This window comes from Galeopterus variegatus, unplaced genomic scaffold, assembly GCF_000696425.1.
Source record: "Galeopterus variegatus unplaced genomic scaffold, G_variegatus-3.0.2 Scaffold5473, whole genome shotgun sequence".
Classification (NCBI taxonomy): domain Eukaryota; kingdom Metazoa; phylum Chordata; class Mammalia; order Dermoptera; family Cynocephalidae; genus Galeopterus; species Galeopterus variegatus.
In genome coordinates, this window is record NW_007731584.1 from 77,531 (window position 1) to 100,914 (window position 23,384).

At 43.8% G+C, this 23,384-nt stretch overlaps 1 protein-coding gene across 1 annotated transcript in view; it reads right to left on the reverse strand.

The window, feature by feature from the left end:
* LOC103604914 (astrotactin-1) overlaps positions 1-23,384 on the reverse strand; it is a gene marked incomplete at both ends in the record, with an annotated part of 119,238 nt that overhangs the window by 76,105 nt on the left and 19,749 nt on the right. Inside the window, 5 exons of the mRNA XM_008589490.1 lie at positions 6,484-6,651; positions 7,671-7,820; positions 12,242-12,349; positions 13,402-13,548; positions 15,011-15,404. Coding sequence (XP_008587712.1) covers positions 6,484-6,651; positions 7,671-7,820; positions 12,242-12,349; positions 13,402-13,548; positions 15,011-15,404 — 967 coding nt within the window. The remainder of the gene's footprint in view (positions 1-6,483; positions 6,652-7,670; positions 7,821-12,241; positions 12,350-13,401; positions 13,549-15,010; positions 15,405-23,384) is intronic.

Below are 23,384 nucleotides of genomic sequence, written 5' to 3' on the forward strand. Positions count from 1 at the left end.
GCTTGATACTTTCTCAATTCCAAAGAAAACATGGGCCCTAGACCATAAGCTACACAGGGAAGGAGCAAGATTAGTTTATCCCCACATGAGCAGACCTTTGACAAATACCGTGTAATGGAAAATAAATTAATTAATTAAAGAGTTTTCCCTAAATTTACAGATAAACTCCCTTCCCTCAGGATGCAGATATCTAAATCAATTAATGTGTCAAGGGCTCAAATACAAACATGTCCCTTAGAGAATGATACTCGCCTGATTGTCCTTGTGGACAATTGGCCATGGGTATGATATTTAAAAACCAGGAAGTAATCTCAGGAGGTTCTCAGGACCACCATTCTGACTCTTATAATGCTCTTGGCTGGATGCCTTGCCTAGAATTAAGGATTGACTAAAAAGGGAGTTTTCTTCCACATTTGATATCTAGTTATCACGAAATATGTAAAAATAAACGCAGTAACAACTCAGAGTTCAAGCAGAGCCTTATTTTCTAATGACGGCAATACCTACCATTTGTGTAGCACATTTACCTTCTCAAATTGCCTTCACAGTCATTATCTCCTTATGAGGTTTCCATCATTCATTACTACGTGGGGCACACTGCCGAGAACACATAAAGCCTTCCTCCATATAATGGCACATGCAGCCCAAAGTCCCAACAACAGAGACATTTCCAAACATATCAGGCTAGAGTTTGAGGATATCCAAAATTTGCCCCTCAAAAGATCTTCATTTCTGGAACCCACCAAACTTCCCTCCTCTGTATTCCTTCCCAAGACCAGTTTGGCCATCTACATTGAGAGGAGTTCAGACTTGATGAGGAAAGTTGCTATGGCAACCAACTGCTAAATCTTGACTTTAACAGGGGTTCGTGCAAGCGCAGGCTCCGACTGTTAGCTGTGAATTTTAAAGACCCCACAAGGGTGTTGGATGCCCTCCTAAGCTAGAAGTGTTACAGTCTCCGCATCTGCTATGACAGATGGCGGGAAACACATGAGGCGCTGACTCTGTGGTGGTTTACATAGGAATCCAACAAAGAGACATGTCATGGCCACGGAGAAGTGCCCAGCCAGCATAGGGTGTGTCCTGCAGGAGGCGCTCAGGCAACCACACTGCCAGAGAGGACCGCCACGGAGAGGTGGTCAGTGCAGGGTCTGGGGCTGGCTACACTTGATTTGTACTTGGTACTCTAAGGGCAAATGCCTTCTGGTGCCTTGTATGGGGGCCAGTGCCTTTCCCATTCTACAGCTGAATGACTGAGGTGCAAGTCTCATTCCAGGGATTAAAGAATGACCTTGAAGCTAGGGCTCCTCAGACATGACTGGGCTCACCCCATGTTCTTCAAGAGGCAAACACAGATCCAGGCCAGATGCCTGAGTCCCTTCTATGCTTCAGGTGGTGGTTGGCTTTTATTAGATGGAATTGGGTGTGCTTTGTCTAAAAAGGGAAGTCTTTGCAAGGCACCTGGATTCGGGTGGTATCTGATTGCCCAAGGTCAAAGAGCCCCACACAACTCTAGAAGGGGAGACAGAGTGAAACATGTCAAAAGTATATCCTGAAGGAAGGTGCTTCCATTGGTCTGGAATGAGTGGGCTATCCAGGGGGCCAGAATAAAATAGGAATGGAGCTATCCTGCCAAATTAGGTTCACAAAACCCAGGAAAAGTTAGAGAGAGAGGCAGAAGTTCATAGCAAGCAAAAGGGTATAGGACTGGAGTGAGTCTGGAAACCCGGTCCAACACCCCTCACCAGGTTTACAAGTTTCTCCGAGGTTGGGACTGGCCTATAGAAAGACCTGGGGCAGGAGGGATTCCTCTTGGATGGAGATTGAAACTTGATTTAGCTTGGAAGCCTGCACTCCTTGCAGAACCATAAAAGATACATATTTTGAAAATGGCAATGAGGGTCTGAGGCCAGGATTGATGGGGATTGTAAAATTAAGCAGGTGTGTGAAGCCTCCGCAGCTGCCCATATGGGAAGAGAGTGGAGAGAAAAGTCGCTGAAACCAGGTAGTCTGTGTTTCCATCAAAAAACAAAACAAAAACAAATAAGCAAACAAACATATAACCACAACAAAAACCCTTAGAAAGTGCAGGAAAAGTCAGCCTCTGGCTGGATCTGGTTGGACACTAAGCCCTTAATGCTTTGCTGTTGGCCCACCTTGACCAGAGACACGCCTAGGATTACAAACCTGGGAGGATCTGGGAGAGAATGTTAGTGTGCAGTTGGCAAAGGGTTTCTTCAGAGGGTTGGCACTCTGCTGAGGCCACTCAGGAGCAGAACAATTCTAAGCCTTCCCCCTGGTTCCCTTCCTGCAGCAGGAGCTGTGAGAGCAGGATTGCATAACCACCAGGAGGGTGAGTTACGGAGTCGGGCAGCCGGAGTTGCAGTGTGGCTAGGCCTTCACTAGGCAAGGGACCTAGCCAACATATCCATAAAATGGGCATTAAAAATACCATCTACATCATATCCTTATTGTGAAGCTTCAATTACATAATTCAAGTGCTTACATAATTCACTGTCCTTGACACAGAGTGAGCTCTCAATAAACATTACCTATCCCTATTGTTACTGAAAATCATTTTCCTGTGCATTTCCTACTTGTTTCCCCCAACTTGGAAGGGCAATGTGGAGATGCAACACAGTATATTTTCGGAAGTTGTCAGCGGGCTGAACCTAATCCACATGCGATCTGAGCTGATGAACAACCAAATACTAGAAACACAAGTTATCCCAGGTTGAGAAGTGTTAGAAGAGGGTCACAGTGCTCCACAGAAGATTGGAAACAGCAGACAAACCATGGGGGGCACAGGCCTACCATTTCTCAGGTACACCCAAATTCAAATCAGAAAATCTGAGGCTGCTTGATGATTAGAAAACATTTGCCAGTGCTTACTATATTCTAGGCACTAGGCTAAGAGCTCAGGAATATTACAGCCCTCCCAGAGAGCAGGTTGGTAGAATGTAAATGTAGAGAGAGGCTGGAATGGAAACCAGAGCAGCAAGTTTCCTCCAGCCCCATTTCTTCCATACATTTCTAACATATCTTTAGAAGGTCTATAAATTGGGCTAGGGGATATGAAGAGGGGAACCAGCAATGCTTGCTCTTTCTCTTTGTCTCATCTCTCCTTCCTTGGTGTATTAGTTTTTTATTGCCGCAGTAAGAACATCACCACAAACTTAGTGGTTTAAAACAACATAATAAATTTATGTTTATTTAGGCCAGAAGTCTGACATGGGTTTCACTGGGCTAAAGTCAAGGTGTCTACAGGGCTGTGTTCCTTTCTGGAGGCACTAGAGGTGCTGTTTTCATGCCTTTTCCATCTTCTAGAGGCTGCCCAAGTTCTTTGGCTCATGTCCTCTTCCTTCATCTTCAATGCCTGCAATGGCTGGTTGAGTCCTTCTCATACCACATCAGTCTGACTTCCTCTTCTGCCTTCCTCTTCCACTTTTAAGGTCCCCTGTGATTACACTGGGAATACCCAGATCATCTAGGATAATGTACTATTTTAAAGCCAGTTATTTAGTAACCTTCATTCCATGTGCAACTTTAATTCTCTTTTGCAAAGTAACATAGCACATTCACAGGTTCTGGGGATTAGGGTGTGGACATCTTTAGGAGTCCATTATTCTGTCTCCCACACCTGGTATTCTGGAGCACTGTGCAGATGATGGGTAAACACATGCTTAGTCTTGGGGTGCTTTTAGAAAGGATGCCTGAGAAGAGCTCCAGGCATGAGAGGCAGCTCCTGTGCAGTGACTGAGCATCTGTTTGTGTGTTTGTGTGTGTGTTTGTGTGTGAAAAGTATACAAGTGCACTTGTACAGCTCCGCGCATTCGTATGGGCAGACCCCTCAACATGGCTGGGAAAGCACATGTCCCAACACTATGACATTTCCAAGTAAGCTAGCTAGAGGATTGCAAAAATAACGTTTACTTGACTTGAAGCCAATTCCCACTCTTAGCTCTTTGGAGAAAGGCTCTAGGATGGAGTGTAGGAGGCGATAAAGTTTCTTACTGATGAGTGTGTGGGATGACCACATCATCCCTTGTGCAGAAAGAAGCAGGACAGGAGGGGGCTTTCCAATTCCAGCACTAATGAAAACAAAAGTCTTTGCAGCATCATTTCTCAGCTGTTACCCAAATGAAGATGTTGTACCTTGGTTCTGTTGTGAGGTTTGGGTTCTTATTTTTAGTCTGCCTCCAAGACTGTCCACTTGGAAATGCATTAGTTGTCACAGATACTGAGAAGCCATCAGTAGGGGAAGGGCTTCTCAAAGTCACTTTCAGCAAGAATTAGAAATGAAATATCTGGAAAGGACTGAAGAGTTGAGGAAAAGACTTTGCTATAGATGAGCAGCTTTCTGGCACATGGAACAGTAATGCTCAGTAATGGCCAAAGTCACTTTCAGCAAGAATTAGAAATGAAATATCTGGAAAGGACTGAAGAGTTGATGAAAAGACTTTGCTATAGATGAGCAGCTTTCTGGCACATGGAACAGTAATGCTCAGTAATGGTTGCTGCTTAAACAGTTTTGAATGACATATATGTTGGAACTGACATGTTTGAGGAAATGAAGCAACCTTTTATAATCCCACCTCTGCTCAAATTTCATGATAGATGAAACATAGACTCTGCTTTAGGGAGCTGTGGGACTACTGGCAAGTCATATAGCTTCTCAAGGAATTCAAATGTTGATCTAAAGAAAAGAGGCAGTTTATCTCTAAGACCCCTCCAAGCAAAACATCAACCCCTTCTTTCCATATGTGATTGAAAGTGCTTCCTGTTCTTTCAAACCCAAATAGAAGCATCCAAGAACCTCTGGTAATCATGCTTCTCTCAGAAGTCATTTAACAGCTAAGATTGTCCCAAATCCTCCTAATCCAAACCAGCTGGAGAACTAGGGTACCAGAGACTAGCTCAGTTGCATGGAAAGGCCCCACCTCTGAGATGAGCTCTTTTTATTTTCTCCCAAGCACACTAGGTTTTGGGCATGGTACACACACAGCCCATCTGTTTGGTTTGGTGTTTGCCTGACAGCGTGGGAGGAGCAGCAAGTCAGCACAGTCTTAGACATCAGATGTTTAAAATGTTGTATTTTCTCCTCCATATGGGGCCTGGAATCTCTGTGATGGGCCCACGTAAAACAACTTTAAGACCTAAGAAGGTGAACTTTAGATGTTACAGTTACCTGTTACTCTTCAGAGAGATTTAGTAATGAATTATAAGGGCTAGACAACCTCTAGTGAAATCCTTCCACCTCAGGGCCTGAAGAGCATGCATCTGTGTGCCTGTGTGTGTGTGTGCATGTGTGTGTGTATAGTGGGGGGCTGTACTTGAGCAGAGCTTAAGGAGCTGGCCTGTGACTCCAGCAATATTACGCTTAGGGATCTTAGATATCACTTTATCTCTTTCCTTTGCTCTAAGGCATCATACTACTTCTCTGGAAAGAATGTATCTGCAGTACTCGACCTACCGGAAACAGGTCTTTGAAAGACTGCTGTAGATGAACCCCTTCTGCAATGAAGGTGCAAAGCAACCTGTAGTAAGAGATCTGTACTCCCAGATATGTTGGAGTTCAAGGTGCTCTGTGACTGCTCTAATTCATGCCATGCCTGAATATGGACCCTCAGTCAGAGAAGCCCCAGCCCCATTTGATAGTGTAAAAGACTATGAAGTCTTTTAAATAGACTTTAATCTGTTTGATAGACAAGGATGTCTACACTCATTGACCTAATAATCTCTAAGATTTATCTGAAGAAAATAACCTTCATTGTGCCTTGCATTTATAGGTAAAGATGTTCACTTTAATAGTATTTATAAAAATTAACAATTTAAAGCATCCTAAATATCAAAGGGACTGTTTAAATGAGCTATGAGACAGACATACAATGAAATATCAAATGGCCATTAAAATTATGTTATTAAATATTATGTAGTGATTCTGGAAAATTCTCATGATGGAATGTTAAGTGAAAAAAGCAGAGAGACTCTACTAGACTTAGTGTGCTTTTAGGAAGCCTCTAAAAATCATGCATAGTAAAAAGATTGGAAAGGAGAACATTAAAAATTTAACAGTGATTTATCTAGGTGATAGAAATATAGATTATTATTCTCTTCTATAAGGTTTTCTGAATTTTTCAAATTTTCTACAGTAAACGTGCTTTAATTTTATAATCATAAAATGTCTAGCCCTGGTAGCTAAATATCCCCTGACTGGATGACAAAGTGGCAGGCAAGATCATCCTAAACTGGTCTTTCTGGCTTGGGGCTATCGTGAGGATCCTTCCAAAGCTTCTACCAAAACACGTATGCACATTTTTAGCCCTGTGCTCAGCGGTCCAACCACATGCTGGCTGCTTGCAGGTCAAGGCTCGCGATGACAGTGAGACAGTGGAGCTAGAGGGATGGTCTGAGTTTCACGGGAGTGATTGCAAGAGGCATGATCTCTCTGACAGTTACCCGCTTCCCGTTGCTCCTGCCTACCAGTTTCGGGGTCACATTGGTGTTCGCAGGGGTCCAGAAGCCGCCGGGCACAGAGATCCATGGCCCAGGGCCCACTGGAGTTCTGCTGAGAGAAGAGAACCACTTGGGCAGGGTTCAGCCAGTCACTGGCATCCAGCTGGCTCCCTTCCAGCAAGATGAAGCGGCTGCCTGCAGGGCGAGAGAGGAAGCAAGGCTGTGTGTACATACACAACACGAGCATAAGCCACTGAAGATGGAGTGAATCCCACTCCAAGGATTAGTCCCAATCGGAGATCGTTATTCCCCCCAGGCCTAGCCCTAGCCTGTCATGAGCCCCAGAGCAAGGGATCAGCAGATGGAGGCTTGGCAATCACTTGGACTGCAGTCAGGCTGGGGACATTAGGCCCGCCAGCCTTGCCCCCACTGCCTTGCCATGTCCCATTTCTATTTGGGTGTTCCCAAGGGATCCAGGGACAGAGCTGCTCTGTGATGGCTGTGGCACGGCTCCATCAGACCCAGCCACAGGCACTGGCGCTAGTCCAAGGGACAGGGACCTGCTGCCTATCTTCACTTGCCGTGAAATAGCAGGCCCTCTAACACCACAAACAGTCCCACCTGTTCTCAGCCTGACAGCAACCGAGAGAACAGACATTAACAAGTCAATTAGGTGCTCTGGGCTTAAATGATTCAGGGACTCTCAGAACCTACATTACTCCTTCATTATATTAGGGTCCCCCTGGATGAAAGTAAATTATTGCCATGAGTTCCAAGCTTATAGCAAGTTACTGCAATTAGAAATTTTTCACCCGGGCCTACCAAACCAAAGCACGGCTAATCCTTAAACACCGCTTTTACTCTACTTAGCTTTTCCCTTCTCAAAGGTAAGAGAATCTTTGTGTTTACCTACCTGTAGCCAGTATACCCTGCATTTCTCTACAAAGGCAGGGGCTTAATTATAAACAAACAAAAAATGGGAGTGGGAACAGAGAAGAAGTAATCTGTTCAGGTTTTTTTGTTTGTTTTTTAACCTGCTGTCTGAGTTCATCTGTGAGCAATCCAATCTTGTCCTAAACCTTATTTATTTGGGCTTAGTTTTTCCCCCACTATAGTAATAGCAGCCAGTGACCCCTGGCTTCTCTATCCATTGCCCAACCTGATAACCTTCCTCTTTGGGGGAGGAGGTGGCATCCTCAGAAGAATGGGCTCACCATCGGCAATCAGGTGCTCAGGAACGTGCAGGGTGATCTTGACAACAAGAGGGCAGCTGACGTGGGACGAGCACACGAGGCCGATCACACAGCTGGTGACACTGATCAGGGTCAAGGTGGTCTTATTCACAGGACTTCGGGGAGAACCCACTGAAAGCAAGACAAAAGCAAGACACACCATGGTAAAAATATGGGCATTGAGAGTCCAACTTGGCCTTTTGCTGCCCAACCTGGCAAACAAGGGAGGCAAACCTAGCCCCTAGTGGGAATGTCTCTGGCTGAATCATCTCAGAGACCTTCATTCTCACGGACACGTGGTCATCGGTTGGAGACAGAAGGGGCTTGGCCAAATGGTGACCCTTGAGGTCAACAATGGTCAGTTGACCACTGTCACTCATCTTCAGCCAGGTTCACAAGAGAAATCAGAGGGGCATCCTCTCTCTCTTGCTTCTCTGAGCTCCCAGAGCTTGTGCTCGCTCTATGCGCAGGAGTCCTACCATGTGGCCTGAAATAAGGAAAATGAGGAAAGTCCGCTCTGTGTGAGTAGATGATGTTGTCGCACCAGAAACCTCCTCACGGTCCTGAAGTCACTGTAGGAAATCATTGTTGCTGGGCAATAGGAAACATGCCCAGGGTGGGGACATGGGTAGGGAGGAAGGGTTGTTTATTTGGTTTGTTTCCAGATTTTGGGTGTTTTTTGTTTGGTTGGTTTTTACATTTTTTGTATGTTGGGATTTTTTTGTTTGTTTATCTTGGTGCAGAGGATAAAATGGTAGTAAGTAGAGGGACCTTCATACGGAGGCAGAACAGATGTGGGAAAGTAAGAAAGCAAGGTAACAAAATGTGAGGTTCTTTTGGAATTTTCTTATGTTCTGTGTTAATATTTATTACTGATAGTCATAAAAGGCATCCATTATGGCAGACACTGTGCTAAGTGCTTTATATACATTGTTTTATTTTTTTAATATTTGCTTTCTTACAATAAGCCAATGAGCCTGTTCACTAACTACCCATTTTACAGATGAGGAAAATAAGTCTCAGAGATGAACGTCATACTGATAACACCTATGAAGTGGTAGTTTCATGTCAGGCACCAGTGCTTGGGGTTTTACATGGCTCATATCACTGAATGGTGACTACACTCTTCTGAGGCCACTCCTGCAGAGGGACAGAGGGTTAGATGAGCTTTCGTGCATGCCTAGGCCAGGCAGCTGCTAAGAATGGAGCTGGGATCAAAACCCAGGGCCAGCTGAGGCCACAGCCACAAGGACAATGCACTATTTGGTCTTTGGGCCCAGTGGAGCCTTTGGAGCTGCTGGTCTCAGGATGAGGGTTTGGTCCATGGCTGCACCATGGGAGCAGGTTCCCTGAGTGGCTGTGTTGGCAGCAGTTGGGGGAGAGACTCAAGGGTGGCAGGTAGCCTCTGAATCCTCTGTCCTTGCTACCTGGAGATATTCTATTCATGTTGGCATCTTTTTCTAATGGAGTCTACTTTCCCACACTTACACATCTCCAGCCCAGCCCAGGCCTCAGCAGCAGATCCACCACCTGAACATCCTCAGGCTCTCAAATGCTACATCTCCCAAACCAGACTGCCGCTTTCTCTCAAATCCTGCTCCCCCTCCCATTGCCACTGCCCAGCGAATGGCACTGCCATCTAATTGGTTTCTCAAGTCAAAAAACTCCATCATGTCTAACTCTTCCCTCTTGTTCACAAGCCACACCCTCCCCACCACCAATGCCATTAAATGTTTTTTTGCATTTTGTGTCCAAAATTTCTCTGGCCTTCATTCTCTCCATCCCTACTTACTGCTATCATCTCACAACTGGGCCACGGCAGTAGCCATCTGTGGACCAGAGCAATGCTCTTTAAAAGTTTCAGTGACTCCAGTTGAACTGCCAGGTCCAAGTTCCTTGCAAACAAGGCTGTGTACTTTCCGGCTTCTGCTGATTTCCAACCTTATTTCCTAAGCAACCCACAAACTTTCATCCTGAGCTTCATTCTAGTAAACTGTTTGCTGCTCCCTGACTACACCATCATCGTTTATGTCTCAGTGACTTTGCACATATTATTTCCTCCTCCACAGAAGGCCATTTTGTCACCTTGTCAGCCTGGTATACACCTACTCTTCAAGTCTCAGCTCCAACCACATCTCCCTGTAAACATTTCCCTGCAATCTTTAAAAATGGATTCTCACTCCTTCCTCAGTGTTCTCCAAGCCCTCTTTGCACCCTGCTGTTACAGCTTTTATCACTCAGTGTGGTCATGATTTACAGGCACTTGCCACGGCTCTCATGTGATCACAGTAACTTGCTACTGATGTTCCTGTCTCTGTGTTCCTTCTGCATCATCGACCCATAATCCAGCATCTCTCCCTGGCTTCAAAACTTCCAGCAGTTCCTTATGACCCACAGAAGCAGGTGCAAACTCAGTAACATGGCATGTGTATGGCCCTTTGGTGACCATCCTGTTCTCCAGCCTTATGCCTACCCTCCCTGACGTGCTAATATGTGTACATCCCAGGTGACAGCTGCCATACTAAACTGCTTTTACTGCCCTGAAAATACCACATTCTTTTGTGCCTTTAAGGCTCTTTTGGTGCTATTTTCCTCTACTGAAATGCCCTTACCCTAGACTTCTTCTTTCAGGAAATCCTATGCATTGTGTACGAACATAACCCAGTTCTAATTCTAAATATTTTCTCTCTTTTTTTTTTTTTGCCTCTTATTGCTGCCAGGTGGAATTAACTATTCTCTATTTTGAGTACTCACTTTACTTATTTTTATTATTAAATGAAGGCTTACCACTGTGCCACATTCTTAATGTTTCTATTGCCTATCACAAAGCCTGACCCACAGCAGGTGGTTTCTAAAATGTTTTTGCTGATCTGATTGATGTATCCAGTTCAATTCAACAAACACTAACAAGCATCTATTATGGGCAAAATCCTTCACTAGGCACTTTGGAAAAATAAATTGGGCATGCCCCACCCCTAAGAAGCTTACAGGGTAGTTAATAGCAATAAACAGTTGATGCAGTAGGAGAGCTTGATATTTAAAAGGAACAGTTTTGCACTATAAAGAAACTCATTCTAATTCATTACCATGGATTTCCTTAAACAAGATTTTATTAAAGCAGAGCACACCTTGCTTTGATCAAGCCTGGATTGGGTGGACTTAGGTTGAGTATTTGCTGTCGAAAATTATATAACGAGGGTCAAGAGAGAGGGGGAGACCCTAATCCACATTCTCATCTTAGGGAAACAGGGACATCAGACTTTAGGCTGCTCAGAGCCCCATTAATCTTGAGAAAAATGGCAGGAAGAACTTTTATACTGATAGCAGTGAAGCCTACAGACACTGGAATTTAGAATTAAAATGGCTTCTTCCAATCTTTGGGAAGAATGCCCTTGTTATAAAGAGAGCTCAAGTGGAGGCAGGAGAGAGCCAAATGTCTTCCGGGGAACATTGGCTGACACTCGGTTCAGGGAAATGCTATTGCATATAGCATAAGGCAATGCCACTCATACATCCTCCATCGTTTCTCAAGGGGACTGTCCAAAATTCTTTAAGATGGAGCCCTGTAGAAGTCTGAAGCTGAGCTATGGGGAATTCTAACAGCAACAACAATAGGGATTTCATAGTGCTTTAGCAGTCACCCCGCAAAAGCAATTTTAATATAATTTAATTCTAATAGTAGCCCTATGCACAAGGTATTGTTAACCCATCTAATATGTGAGGAAATTATGGTTCAGAGAAGTTGATGTCCTTATCCAATATCACACAGCAAGTAAATGGCAAAGCCAATTGGTGCTTGAACACAGAACTCCTTCAGTGATGAGGATGATTCCAGCAAAGTCATAGGCAGTGGCAGCTATAGCTGCAATCTTCACACCCAAAGCCACTACACATCAGGGTGGACTGGCACACAGAGGCAGGAGTGGCTACCTGCAAGGACAATTCTATCAATGCCGAGGAGAATGAATTGGCCACCTGAACCCTGCCAGGAGAAAGGAGGGGACTTGGAGGCTGAGGGTCCTGTGATTCTACTGGGTAGGGGCTTAAAGGTCAAAGACCATTACACACGTTTTATAGGTCATAGATCATTCCTCAACTACCGTCCCCCCTCCCGCCCCTGCCTAGCTCAACCCCAAGGCCAATGTGGCTGAGTAAGCAAAGGGTACATATACTGTCCATTCTTTCACATATAGCACACTTTATCAACTTTATTTCCTTTGTCTAAACAGCAAAATAGGACTCCTGAGGCTTCCAGAAGGAATTGAGAGTCTTCTGACCAAGAAATAGCCTTTCAAACAACTTGGAAACTTGTTTGAGAGTGCCATTATCTGGGAGAGATGATTCTCTGAAGTTTTCCACTCTAGGCTCTTCTTTCTTCCTTAGGAGGAAACAACAGTCATGTTCCAAGAATTCTTCCTGCAGGAACTGGCCTATGGTCCGCAGAGCCCCTAACCCAACCTGAAGCCTCTGCAGCTCCCGGCCTTCCCCCTGCCTTTCCCTGCCCCCAACCCCCTTTACCACCTTCCACCCTTCACCGCCTCCACCCTTCCTACCTCTACTGCGCCTCCGGCTCCGGGAGGGATCCGTGTAAAAGGTCAGCTGGGGGTCGTTTTCTGCCTCTGTGCCAGAATCTCCTTCAGGGTTCAAGAAGGCGGAACCAGCTGTAATGAAAAGGACCACAACAAAGACAACACTTTCAGTTTTGTCTTTGTGACATCAAATCACTGGGCAAATTCAAGAGAAAAATCGATAAAAATAAGAGTGGGTTGACTGCCAATCTGAGAAAAGAAGCTATGGGGACTGGGCTTCCTGATACACAGATTTGTTGGAAAAGTAGACCTTTATGACAACAATCACCAGTGCCCTACCCCGCACCCAGCCCACGCTCCCACCTACTAGGGCCATTTCTGGCACCTACCTGCCACAGAGGACCTCCAGGGAAGATGGGTGGAAAAGAAAGAACAGGAAATTTCCCTCATTACAGGCATGATTCTGGTTGACATGAGACTGAAATTATGTCTTCAGGGGCATAGGATATTATATTTTTGTGTTTGTTTATGGCTCTTGAATTAACATATATTTAATGCATAAAGACAGAAGAGAATAAAGAAAATACACCAAAATGTATAAAGGGAACAACCCTGATGTCCTCTAAATTCTCTAAATCAGAAAAAACTCTGTTAACACGTGATGTATATATTCCCTGTCATTTTTTTGATACAGAAATAGGTAAAGGTTTTTTAATCCCCTTTTAAAAATGACATTATGCTCTACCTTCTGTTTTATAACCTCATTTTTTTTCCATTTAATAGATGGGTGGGCAACTTTCCATATTAACAAATGTAGATTTATATTATCATTGTAAATGGCTGCATGGTAAGCCACCAGACAGTAGACAGATGTGAAGGTAGTTAACCAATTCCCTGTTGATGGACAGTTAAGCTATTTTCAATTTTTCACTCATTTAAACAACGTTGTGATGAACAGCCTTTTACACACATCTTTGCACACTTGTCCAATTATTTCCTAAGGATAGATCTTTGTTGGTGAAATTACTTGGTCAAAGGTTTGCACATTTAAATTTTTTTGGTAAGTAGCATTTAACTGGCCTCCGGGAAGACTGTGCCAGTGCTTGCCCCCTCTCGCCACACATCAGAGCGTGGGTGGGAGAATGAGGAATCCACCTGCAAGCCCTAACATCAGTCGTGGATACCTCTTGCTTTGTTGTTGATCCGCTTTCTCTGGCTACTGGAGGTGTGAGAGAGCAGGGTGGCCTGCTGGTGGTTGGAGTCCACGGGGCTGGTGGCAATGATGTTATCTTTATACTTGTTCATCAGGGACAGCTTGGCATTGTCACTTCCTGTGTAAGGAAAAGTTGAGGCAAAAACTTTAAGAGAAAAAGCCAAAAGAAAGTGAGAGCAGGAAAATGTGCACGGACTGAGTAGATGGGGTTTCACAGAACTGAAATAAGGAACCTGCAAATTGAGAGATTGGCAGAGACCGAAATACTCCTATTTGATTTCTAGGGGACTACAAATTTATGGGAGAAGGAATGAAGTAAGGAGATTAGAACTGAAAATCCAATTCAACTAATTCCATATTGATAAGGTTACTGCTTCTGACCCTTTGGCTAAATACAGACTGCAGCGTTCTTTCTTTTGGTCAGCGCAGGGTTTTAATAGGATTTAAATTTGTGTCTATTCAGGCAGAACATGTGCTCTCTCTTTCATCACAGTCTACACCTTTCCCTATTGTCTGGCTTCCAGCTACATCACATATTTGTGTTATCTGTCTGCCCTCTAAGGGCATTTGAGTTTATAATCCCTGAGTACCATATGTCTACTTGATGGGCTTAGCTCTATGCCAGGTGTTATGGGGACTATGAGAGATGTTGAAGACATGTCCCTTCTTTTCTCAAGGAATTTCCAGACTTTAAATCTTATTAGAAATTGGCTATTCATATACAATCTCTTCCAGTTAATAAGCAGAATGGAAACCTCAGTGTGATTCTACTTTTTCAAGCCCCACTGAAAGTCCACGTATCTTAAGTGACATTCAGTACCAAATTTATCTTTCTTAAAGATAATTAGACATTTCCTTGAAGGATCATTGTCAAGGGTTTATCTATGGGGATTTGCTCATTCAGAGAGCTTTGAAAGAGAGACAGGTAGGCTTCTATAAAAGAAAAATATAGCCCTTCCTTCTCTACATGTTTTGACCCTGATCTTGTTTAGCTGAATTAGTTCTAGGTCTTTTCTACCTAGTATCTCTATAGATACACAAAGCATCTGAGGTCTGATAATAATATTGCATTCCTGCATTCCCTTTGAAGAAGTGCATCCCATGTAGAGACCACTGAGGCATGGGTTAGATAGCACAACTAAAACACCCCAGGCCCAAGTCTCAGGAGTCATAGAAAATAACAGTTAACACTGTCCCCTCCATTTCAATGTACAATTAAATTGCCTGTGCAAATGTCCGACATACAAAACAGTCACACACATGTTGATTATTCTTGCTATTTCCTTATTTCCCAGAGGGTTGCTCATAACATACTAAAAAGGCTCTAACTCACTCCTCTGCTGGATGTAAAATTATTTCTGCTTCCAATGCATGGTGGAAGTGGAAAGGGATCCAACTGACACTGTTCTGATTTTCTATATTAGAAAACAGTTCTCATCATTTCAGGAAACAGGTTGTTCTTGCCACCTGGGGAAGGGCACTGGCACATCCCACTATGCAGGACAAACGGCTGTTCCTATCCACTCCCCTGCTTCCTGAGACAAGGACCAAACAGTCCCTTGTCTTTCTCCCATCCCTACCTGGTGTGAGGTCCATCCCCGCCTTCTCATTGCAGCCCTGGAGGGAGTCGAGTGTGCGCGTGACCTGGCTGGCGAAGTCCTCTCCCCCGTTCATGCACTCCCTCTGCAGGTGGTGGCGTAGGTCAGTGATGTCATACTCGTAGCCATCCAGGATGGGTGTTTCCCGGATGCTCAGGGTGCCGCTGGAGTTGTGGCCCTGCACGCGGGCATTGCGCAGACTCTCCCGCCCATGCCCGCCAATCAGCACAGAAGGAATGTAGTGAATCTCATTGGCTGCCTCGGCACTGGCACTCTTCTGGGGCTGGGGAACCCGGCGGCGTTTGCACCAGCGCCGCCGAGTGTACAGGATCATCACCAGGCACAGGATGGACAGCAGCAGAGCAATCATGCCACCCTGGGAAGAGAGGACAGCAGGTGGACGTGGGAAGGTGGTGCACTTTTTCTGCAAGGAGTCATTGCCCCTTCTGCTACCACCATCCCTCACTCATTCCTCATTCGTTAACTTATTCATTCAGGTGTCTTAAGCACTGATAGCAAGCATCGTTCAGCCACAAATGGACAGTCTGCTGTGATTGGTGTTTAAGGCAAGAGAAAAATGTAATTAGATGACCAGTGCATCATTTCAAGTGATCCAGTTGCTTCTGGCTTAGCAAACAATTTGAGGAAGAAAGAAGTCTTTGCAATTGTGAGTGTGTATGTGTACGTGTGTGTAATTTTGGTTCCAGAAACAGGGGAGAGGCTTCATTCATTAAGGCAAATTGGCAACACGTAAAGCTGGTTTCAGGCTATTTTTCTGCAGCATGGGGTGGCATCTAGTTTCTTCCTGTCTCATTTCTAAAATTCAATCACAGGTGGCGTCTAACACTGGCTCCACCAATTATCAGTGAGTCCTATAATTTCTAAACCTCAGATTCCTCATCTGTATAATGGAGAAGACAGCACTTACCCGCCCAGCGTGGTTGTACGAATTAGGTTAGGTAACTATGTAAAGCACCAAGCATCATACATCACAGATAATCAAGGCTGTCCTCAGCATAACCTTAAATGTCTCCAGCTGACTAACTGGCCCTGCAGAGAAAACCAGCGACAAATCTAAAGGGAAATTTACATCCATCAGGAATTTGCTGGGTGTGGGGAGAAATCTCACCATTTGAACATGACTTTTTGGGCCACAGCTTTCTCTGAATCACACAGTCCTGACCAATGCTCCCCGTTCTTACTAATGTTCCAGGGAAGGAATTGAGGCCCATGTCCTGGAGTCAACTGGCAGAGGAATTACCTTCTGAGCTTTCTGGTGCTCAAAGGCCACCACCTCAGAGTGCATTCCTTACAAATCAGGACACCACTCAGTTGTCTGTGAGAGGCGCGGACACAGTGCCAGGTGAGAACGAACACCTTGACAACCACTGGGTCAGGACTTGGAGGAAGGGCTTTGCAAGCCCAGTGCTGCAAGGTGCTTGGCAGGCATAAATCTTCCTGTGCACAATCTGTATTCACTTCCTTTATTTGGTCAATATCTTTCTGAACCTATTTCACTAGGCCAGGGTGTGCCAAATGGTCTTGTCTCAACTTTGGACTTCAATCACTGCCACCCTATCATATAGGCTAGAGATGAAACCCCCCCTATTAATTCCCAGGGTGCCCACTCCCATAAGGCTGGGTTGACAGTATTGCCCTGCACACATTAAAGGAGGCTTTTTCCAGTCTCATAATAATTATATCTTGGATTTATAAAGTTTCTCTCCCCATAAATCTTCCCATTTATCCTCCTTCTCCCACCATTGCTGTGAGGAAAGGAACAGACACACACACACACGCACATACACACACACACATACACACCATTGCTGTGAGCAAAGGAACAGACACAAACACACACACATGCACATACACACACACACACACACACACACTGCCACTTTCAGACAGGCAGCACAGAGGAGCAGAGATGTGAAGCAACGGAGTCAGCTGATGAGTGACAGGCCACGTCATGTGGCTCATTGGGGACGGACGTATGCTGACTTTTTGGTTTTCAAATTTTGCTTTTTTTTGCAGAACCTTTCTGTTGGTGTAATCTCCCAAGCAAGTACAGAGACAAAGTAAACATACTCAGGTTACATCGTGGGTGGTAGTCCAAAGACAAGTGTTTTAGGTCTACGCTAACTGCCACCTCCCCTGCCATCCATCCCAGCAGCCCTGCAGATACACACAGAGCCCCTGGCACCCGCAGGACACTGCCTGGAAGACACAGCATCTCCACAGTGTGTGACCAAGCCCTGCAGCCATTCACTGACAGTAAATGTGTCCATCCCCATAGTTTTTCAGCAGAACCATAATCTCAGAGTCAGACACACTATCCTTTCCCTCACCCCAAATTGAAACGCAACAATAGGTAATTAAGCCATGCAGAAGGAGTAACTTCCTGACTGAGAGAAGTTGTCAGACATTGCATTAGGCTAGTGAAAGCGAGAGGTAATTTTATTCCCTAAAGAGCTGTAAGAGTAGCATAAGCATCAATCTCTGAGGAGTGGTTTAAACACCATTTTTCCTGCTCACAGCAGGGGTTTTAGGAGCCCCTTCCACTCTTCCTCTCCAATTCTCCTGTCAGATGGTCACAACAGAGTTATGATAAGATCCAGGCTGTACATTCATTCTCCATAGGACGCAGTAATAAAGCAAGATTAGCTCTTCTTTACCAGGCTTTTATTATGCATCAGATATTTGTTCAAAATGTTCTACATTGTTATCTCTGAGAGAGGGTCATTTGTTTCCCCACTTCACATTTGAAAAAGCCAAGGCACAGAGGTTAAATAACGTGCCCAAGGTCACACAGCAAAGGAGGCGTCAGACCGGATGCAACCACAATGGCTCATTTCAGAGCCCACGTTCTTAACCACTAGGCTGCAGTCACCCTGATGAGCTTTGCCCTGGTGTCTATCTCAGTAATCACGAGGATAGCAAGGAGGTGTGGGTGATTCCACACAGAGCCACCCCATTTCTCAAAGAAAAAAGAGTAACTCTCCAAAGTGCACAGCTAGCTGACAGTGGTTCAAAACAGGTACTATCATAAACACAGGACCTTTTACTAAGTACCCAGTAAGTACCCAAACTCCAGATTTGTCGGTAGCAAGGAGATAACATTCACATTTCAAATTCTCTGTGTTAAAATAAGACTATGTGTATCACACATCACTACATGCCTAGAAGACACCAGTAGGCCCTCAATTTAGCTAAATTTTGACAAAGAGATTTGTGCTCTCATTTAACTTAGGGACCCACTGAAAATCTCTAAGTTCAGCCTCTTCCTTTTCTGATGAAGAAACCAAGGCTCAGAGAAACTACAAAACTAGCCAGTGTAGAACTGGCTGTCATCCCAGATCCCCCTTCACTGCTCTTCTCATGGTACCATTTTGATAGGTTCACCTAAAATTCTCTTTACCATATGTGGAGCTGTCTACTCCATTAGCAATTTTTAATGTTTATTTTTCTAAAAACATAACTTACAAGGAGATAGAGCACATATTTTTGTATGGCTAAGCCTGTGTATTTAGTTTCTCTAATCTTGCTTTAGTGAAAAGTTTCTTCTGCTCAGAATCAGTGACTCCTGATGACCTCAGCCTTCTAACAATCACTTACCAGTAAAAAGCTTCAGCCATCAGTTGAAACTCAGCACAGGCACATGAACAGGGATTCTCAGGAACTCAATTTGTGCTATCATTTCTCTGTTTCTATGACCCAAATTGGTGACAGGTGTCACAACACTTTCCAATGACTTGCTAATTGTGGATTACTATGTAAATAATATACATGATGCTATGCAATATTAATATGTAATATTATTTAATAATAATATTTTATAATAATAATTTGTAAAATTACTATGCACAAATTCCTCTGAAGGGCTTACCTGCTCTACCCAGTATGCAAGTAGCAGGTAAGAGAAATATATCAGCCCCCCACTATACTAGGAAAAGGGATGAGTCTAGCCACTTTGATTAACTGTACTTCTATAGTGAGGACCAGGAGATCCAGTGCTCACGTTCAATTACTATTATATTTCTGTGATAAACCATAGCTCTTTGACATTTTCATCATTTTAACCTTTCTACTTCCATAGAGGATTTAAAGCAGTTTCAGTGACAGTCATGGATGTTCTAGGACTTTTCTTTCAGAGACTCTAATAAAAGGAACAGGTGGCAGATGGGATGGAAAGAAACACTAAGGCAAAAGTTGTAGCTAGGAGCTTCCTGATGATTAAGTCAAAAAGAGAAAGGCAAGATGTACACAAATTATTATCTGACAAAAGAAAATTTATAGGAAGGAACAAACTTTTTCTGAGCATTCAACTGCAAATGGTCTTCTGTCTAGAGACTACACATGAGCACACCAGACAAATATAATGGGCAGTGTAACACAAGGCTTTACAGAGTGCGTAGGAATTCTTCACACACACATGCCTCGCTTTGAGTTTCTGTATTACCCTAGCTGTGTCCAGAAAGCATTATTCATTTATTTGTGTTAGCTTCAATTTTTATGGCATTAAAAAACAAAAGCAAAACATGAAGGTAGATTCGACTCAAACAATGAGTGAACAAGTTGCAAACTCTGAACACTAAAAAAAAAACAAAACACTGAAAGTCCTGGCAGCAAAACATGAAATAACACTGACTGCAAACATTGACTGCAGAACAAGGAATTGTTTTGCTCTTTGTTCATATTTGCATGAGTTTTCTGATTATTCTATTGATTTTTCTCAAAATTGTTAACATTTTGTAACTAGAAGTGTGTTTGGGGTATATGATAACTCCACATCTATTAACAAGTTCCTCACAAAGAAAGTGGCATTTTAAAATATTTTTCTTTAAAAAAATCAATAAATCATTTCTACTGGCTTTAATAGAGATCAAACAAATAAAATCAGCGTTTACTTTATTATGAAATTGACATTTTGGCACTTAACCTGAGAGAGCAGTATGAGGTTTGTCAGATAATTTGTAGATTTTGGAATTCTTATGTAATATTGCTTTATATAACATTGCTGTTGATTGCCCAAGGATGGAAAATTCTAGGCAGATCTCCCCTTTATGCTCATCCCAATCCTCTGGGCCAACCAGAAGACTGCTTCATAATCCGAACTGTGCATTCACCCTGAGTCCTGGGTCACACCTCCCTCCCTTAGCTAACTCCTACTCATCCTTCAAAGTCAGCCCAGCAGCATGACCTCAGCCAGCTCTTCTGTAGTAACACTGCGTGCCCACAGAAACCTTCCCATAACTCTAACCACAAGCAATTTTACCTTTGATTAGCTTGTCAATCTCATCTATTAGACTATAGACTTCATGAGAGCAGGGGCCATGTCTAATGTGTCTCTTGTAGCTTCAGGGTCAAGCATGGAGCCTGGCATAAAGCACAGCCCAATAATTGTTTAGGGAATGAAGGAAAAAAGCAAAGAAGGAAGGAACTTTTAAATATATTTCAATATGCACATCTTCTACGCGCCTGCAAGCTAAACTTATATGTCAGCTGCTTATGTGATTCCTTCATTCAATTCGTTACTAAATCATTCAACAAGTATTTACTGACACATACTTTAGTGGGACATTTTTCTACGGGTCACTGTATGGAGATACTGTAGTGAATAACAGGTATCATTCCTAATCTCAGAGAGTTTATAGTCTAATTAGAGGCATAATTTGGTGTCTAAATATAAATGCAAGCACCAAAGAAAGAAAAAAATCGCCATTCATTACTTCTCTTCTTCAGATAAAAGAAACTGAGTGAGGTGAAGACACCTTGGACTAGAGGTGGCACTCTGGGTAACACCCCAAGGGCCAGTGGAATCCTTCCCAAATCAATGTTAAACGATCAATACATCCTAGAATAAAAGAATTTGGATCTATTAAATGTCACAAAAGTTTAGGGAGTCACCTGGGTTCTGTGGACCCTTGGCAGAAAAATGGAAAAGCTGAGAGTATGTTTCCAGTTACCACCTGTCAAGAGACTGCAGCCAATCAATCAGCTCACATTTCAAAGCTTAGCTTCACCCTAGGAGTATCCAGAAGAGTGAATCTGCGACATAATTAATTATCCCTTAAGGCAACTGGACATACTGAATTCAAATGATAGTCCTAAAGGAATTAAATGGTTGTTAAAAAGTAAGAATCAAATAGACAATTTTGTGGCTCGTGTCTCCTGTTCTTCCTCAATAAAAATGCCTGAAGGTCAGGGACAAAGACCCTCTCTCTTATGACAGCAATCACTCAATCTGTCTTTGGCTTTTGCAGGAGGCAGACCAAGAGGGGAAAAATTGTGCAAACCCATGTGGCAGCTCTGGTCATATTCTAATCTAGAACCAAAAATGTTCCAGGGATAGTGAATGAATGTAGTAGATAGATGACTTCCCAAGGTTTCTTCTGATTTTGTGATGCTATGAGCTCACTGGAAAACTAGACCTAAATTACTAATCACGTGAAGGTCCCCAGTAAAATAACAGGGTAACCAGCTGTGTGACTTTGCACAAATTGCATAGCCTCTTTGAACCTAACCCAGGCCTTCATCTATAAAAGAATGTGATTGAAAGAAATGCAGTGACTCTTCCAACTTGAAAATGTCCCGATTGTAACACTGATCCCTGTCAAACTGGAAATAGCTCTACAGTGGTCAACTAATGGTGGTGAAAATGTCTGTGAGTTCTTCCTTCTCAGTAAAGCCAAAAACCACAGACCAAGGAAATGATGGATCTGATCCTCCAGAGGCAGGCCATCAACTCCTTTTAGCCAGTGGAGCTCCTGATAAGCAGAGGTCCCTCATTCCCATTCCCCAATGCTACAATAAGACCTTTGAAAGCAGGTGATGTCATCAAGATTGTGGTAACATGTCCTTGGCCTTGAAGACTCCTTTACTGCCAGAAGGAGTCACCCAAACTAGAAGAGAAAGCCCCTTGGTTTGCTCCTCAGGCAAATTCTCTTTTCTGTGGTGGATGGTGAATAGCAATCCATTTTCCCTTGCCCACCTTCTTCCCAAATGGAAGATGAGAGAAATGCTTTAAGCATATTAAGTAGCGAGTGCAACTTATAAATTATTAGGAACATTATCTCCCCTTGGGGGTTTTCTGAAGTTTTTAATCATGTGGAAAGGTTTTCCAGTTGCCACAGGCCACCACATTAATTAAGAGGCCTCAATATGTTTTCTGGGGCTTCTGATGTGAATTGTACATCCCACTGGCAGGTGATGGCCCCACCGTGCCTGGTTGCCTCTCACTGGAGAATGCTACTACTATAGTCTGCTGCCTTGCGATGCTCCAGGATCCCTTCCTCACCCACCTAGGTCCAAGTATCCAAGGCTTAGGGAAAAAAATAGGATGTCTACCAAGATCCTCTCTCATTAAAATGCCATTTGCGGGGTAAAGATAGATACCAGGCAACCTTCCATAAACAAGAGATGAACTCTAAAACTAAAAGCCTTCCAGGTTTGGCAGGTTGATATTTGAGGGTCCTTCCAACCTAAGGAGGCTATGGGCATGTTCTTCTCAGGAGGAAACTCAACCTTTTAGCTCTGTACTTACTTCATTTAATTTAACTTAATTTAATTTTGCTTTTCCTAGGTCTGTTCGTTTTGATTGCTTTCTTCTTTAATCTGGGAAGTTTGTCTTTAATTCCTTTATCAGACTTTGGGAGTTTCATGCAAGGAGAGCCTGGAGCCCCATAGGATCAGTGGTTGCAGGCTAGTATGCTGGAGTCAGCCTGGCTTATTCCAAGTTGTCCTCCTTCAGCTTCTTTTTATAGAGGTGCTTTTTTGGTTCTTGAGGTTTTTCTTGCCTCAGACCCTTGGCTTTGCTGTCCCAAAGCAAAAGCAAGGCAGTGCATTTGTTCATAAGCACTCAGAGCTCTCTGATCATTAGTAGCTTCAGTTAACTGTTGCTTGACTTAATGAGAATGCTGAGGTCATGTGGAGCTGGGTGAAGCAGGGTGACAGAGAAGCAGCTTGCCATGGGCTGGGATTCCAGGTCCAAGTCTACCCTCTAATTGCCCTAGATCTCTGAAGAGTGGAAGAGCAGTGAGGGATCAGGCTACTCGGGCAGAACTGAGGTCTTCCCATTCCTCTGGACATAGACTTAATTTTCCGAGATGTGGCACTACCTAGTCATATGTTATGGATGTGACCCCAATCAGTGTCATGTGAGAAGAGCCTAACCCCACATATAAGCCATGTGCATGGGTATGTGTGTGCATGCAGGTTGCACAGATGTGTGTATTATGCATGACAGGCAGTCTGGGAGATAAAAGGGTCCACACAGAAGCAAAAGCACTCCAGGCCGCTGTCTCAGCAACCCATGGGCAGAGCTGCGTGAGACAGACTCCCTCCATGGGCTATG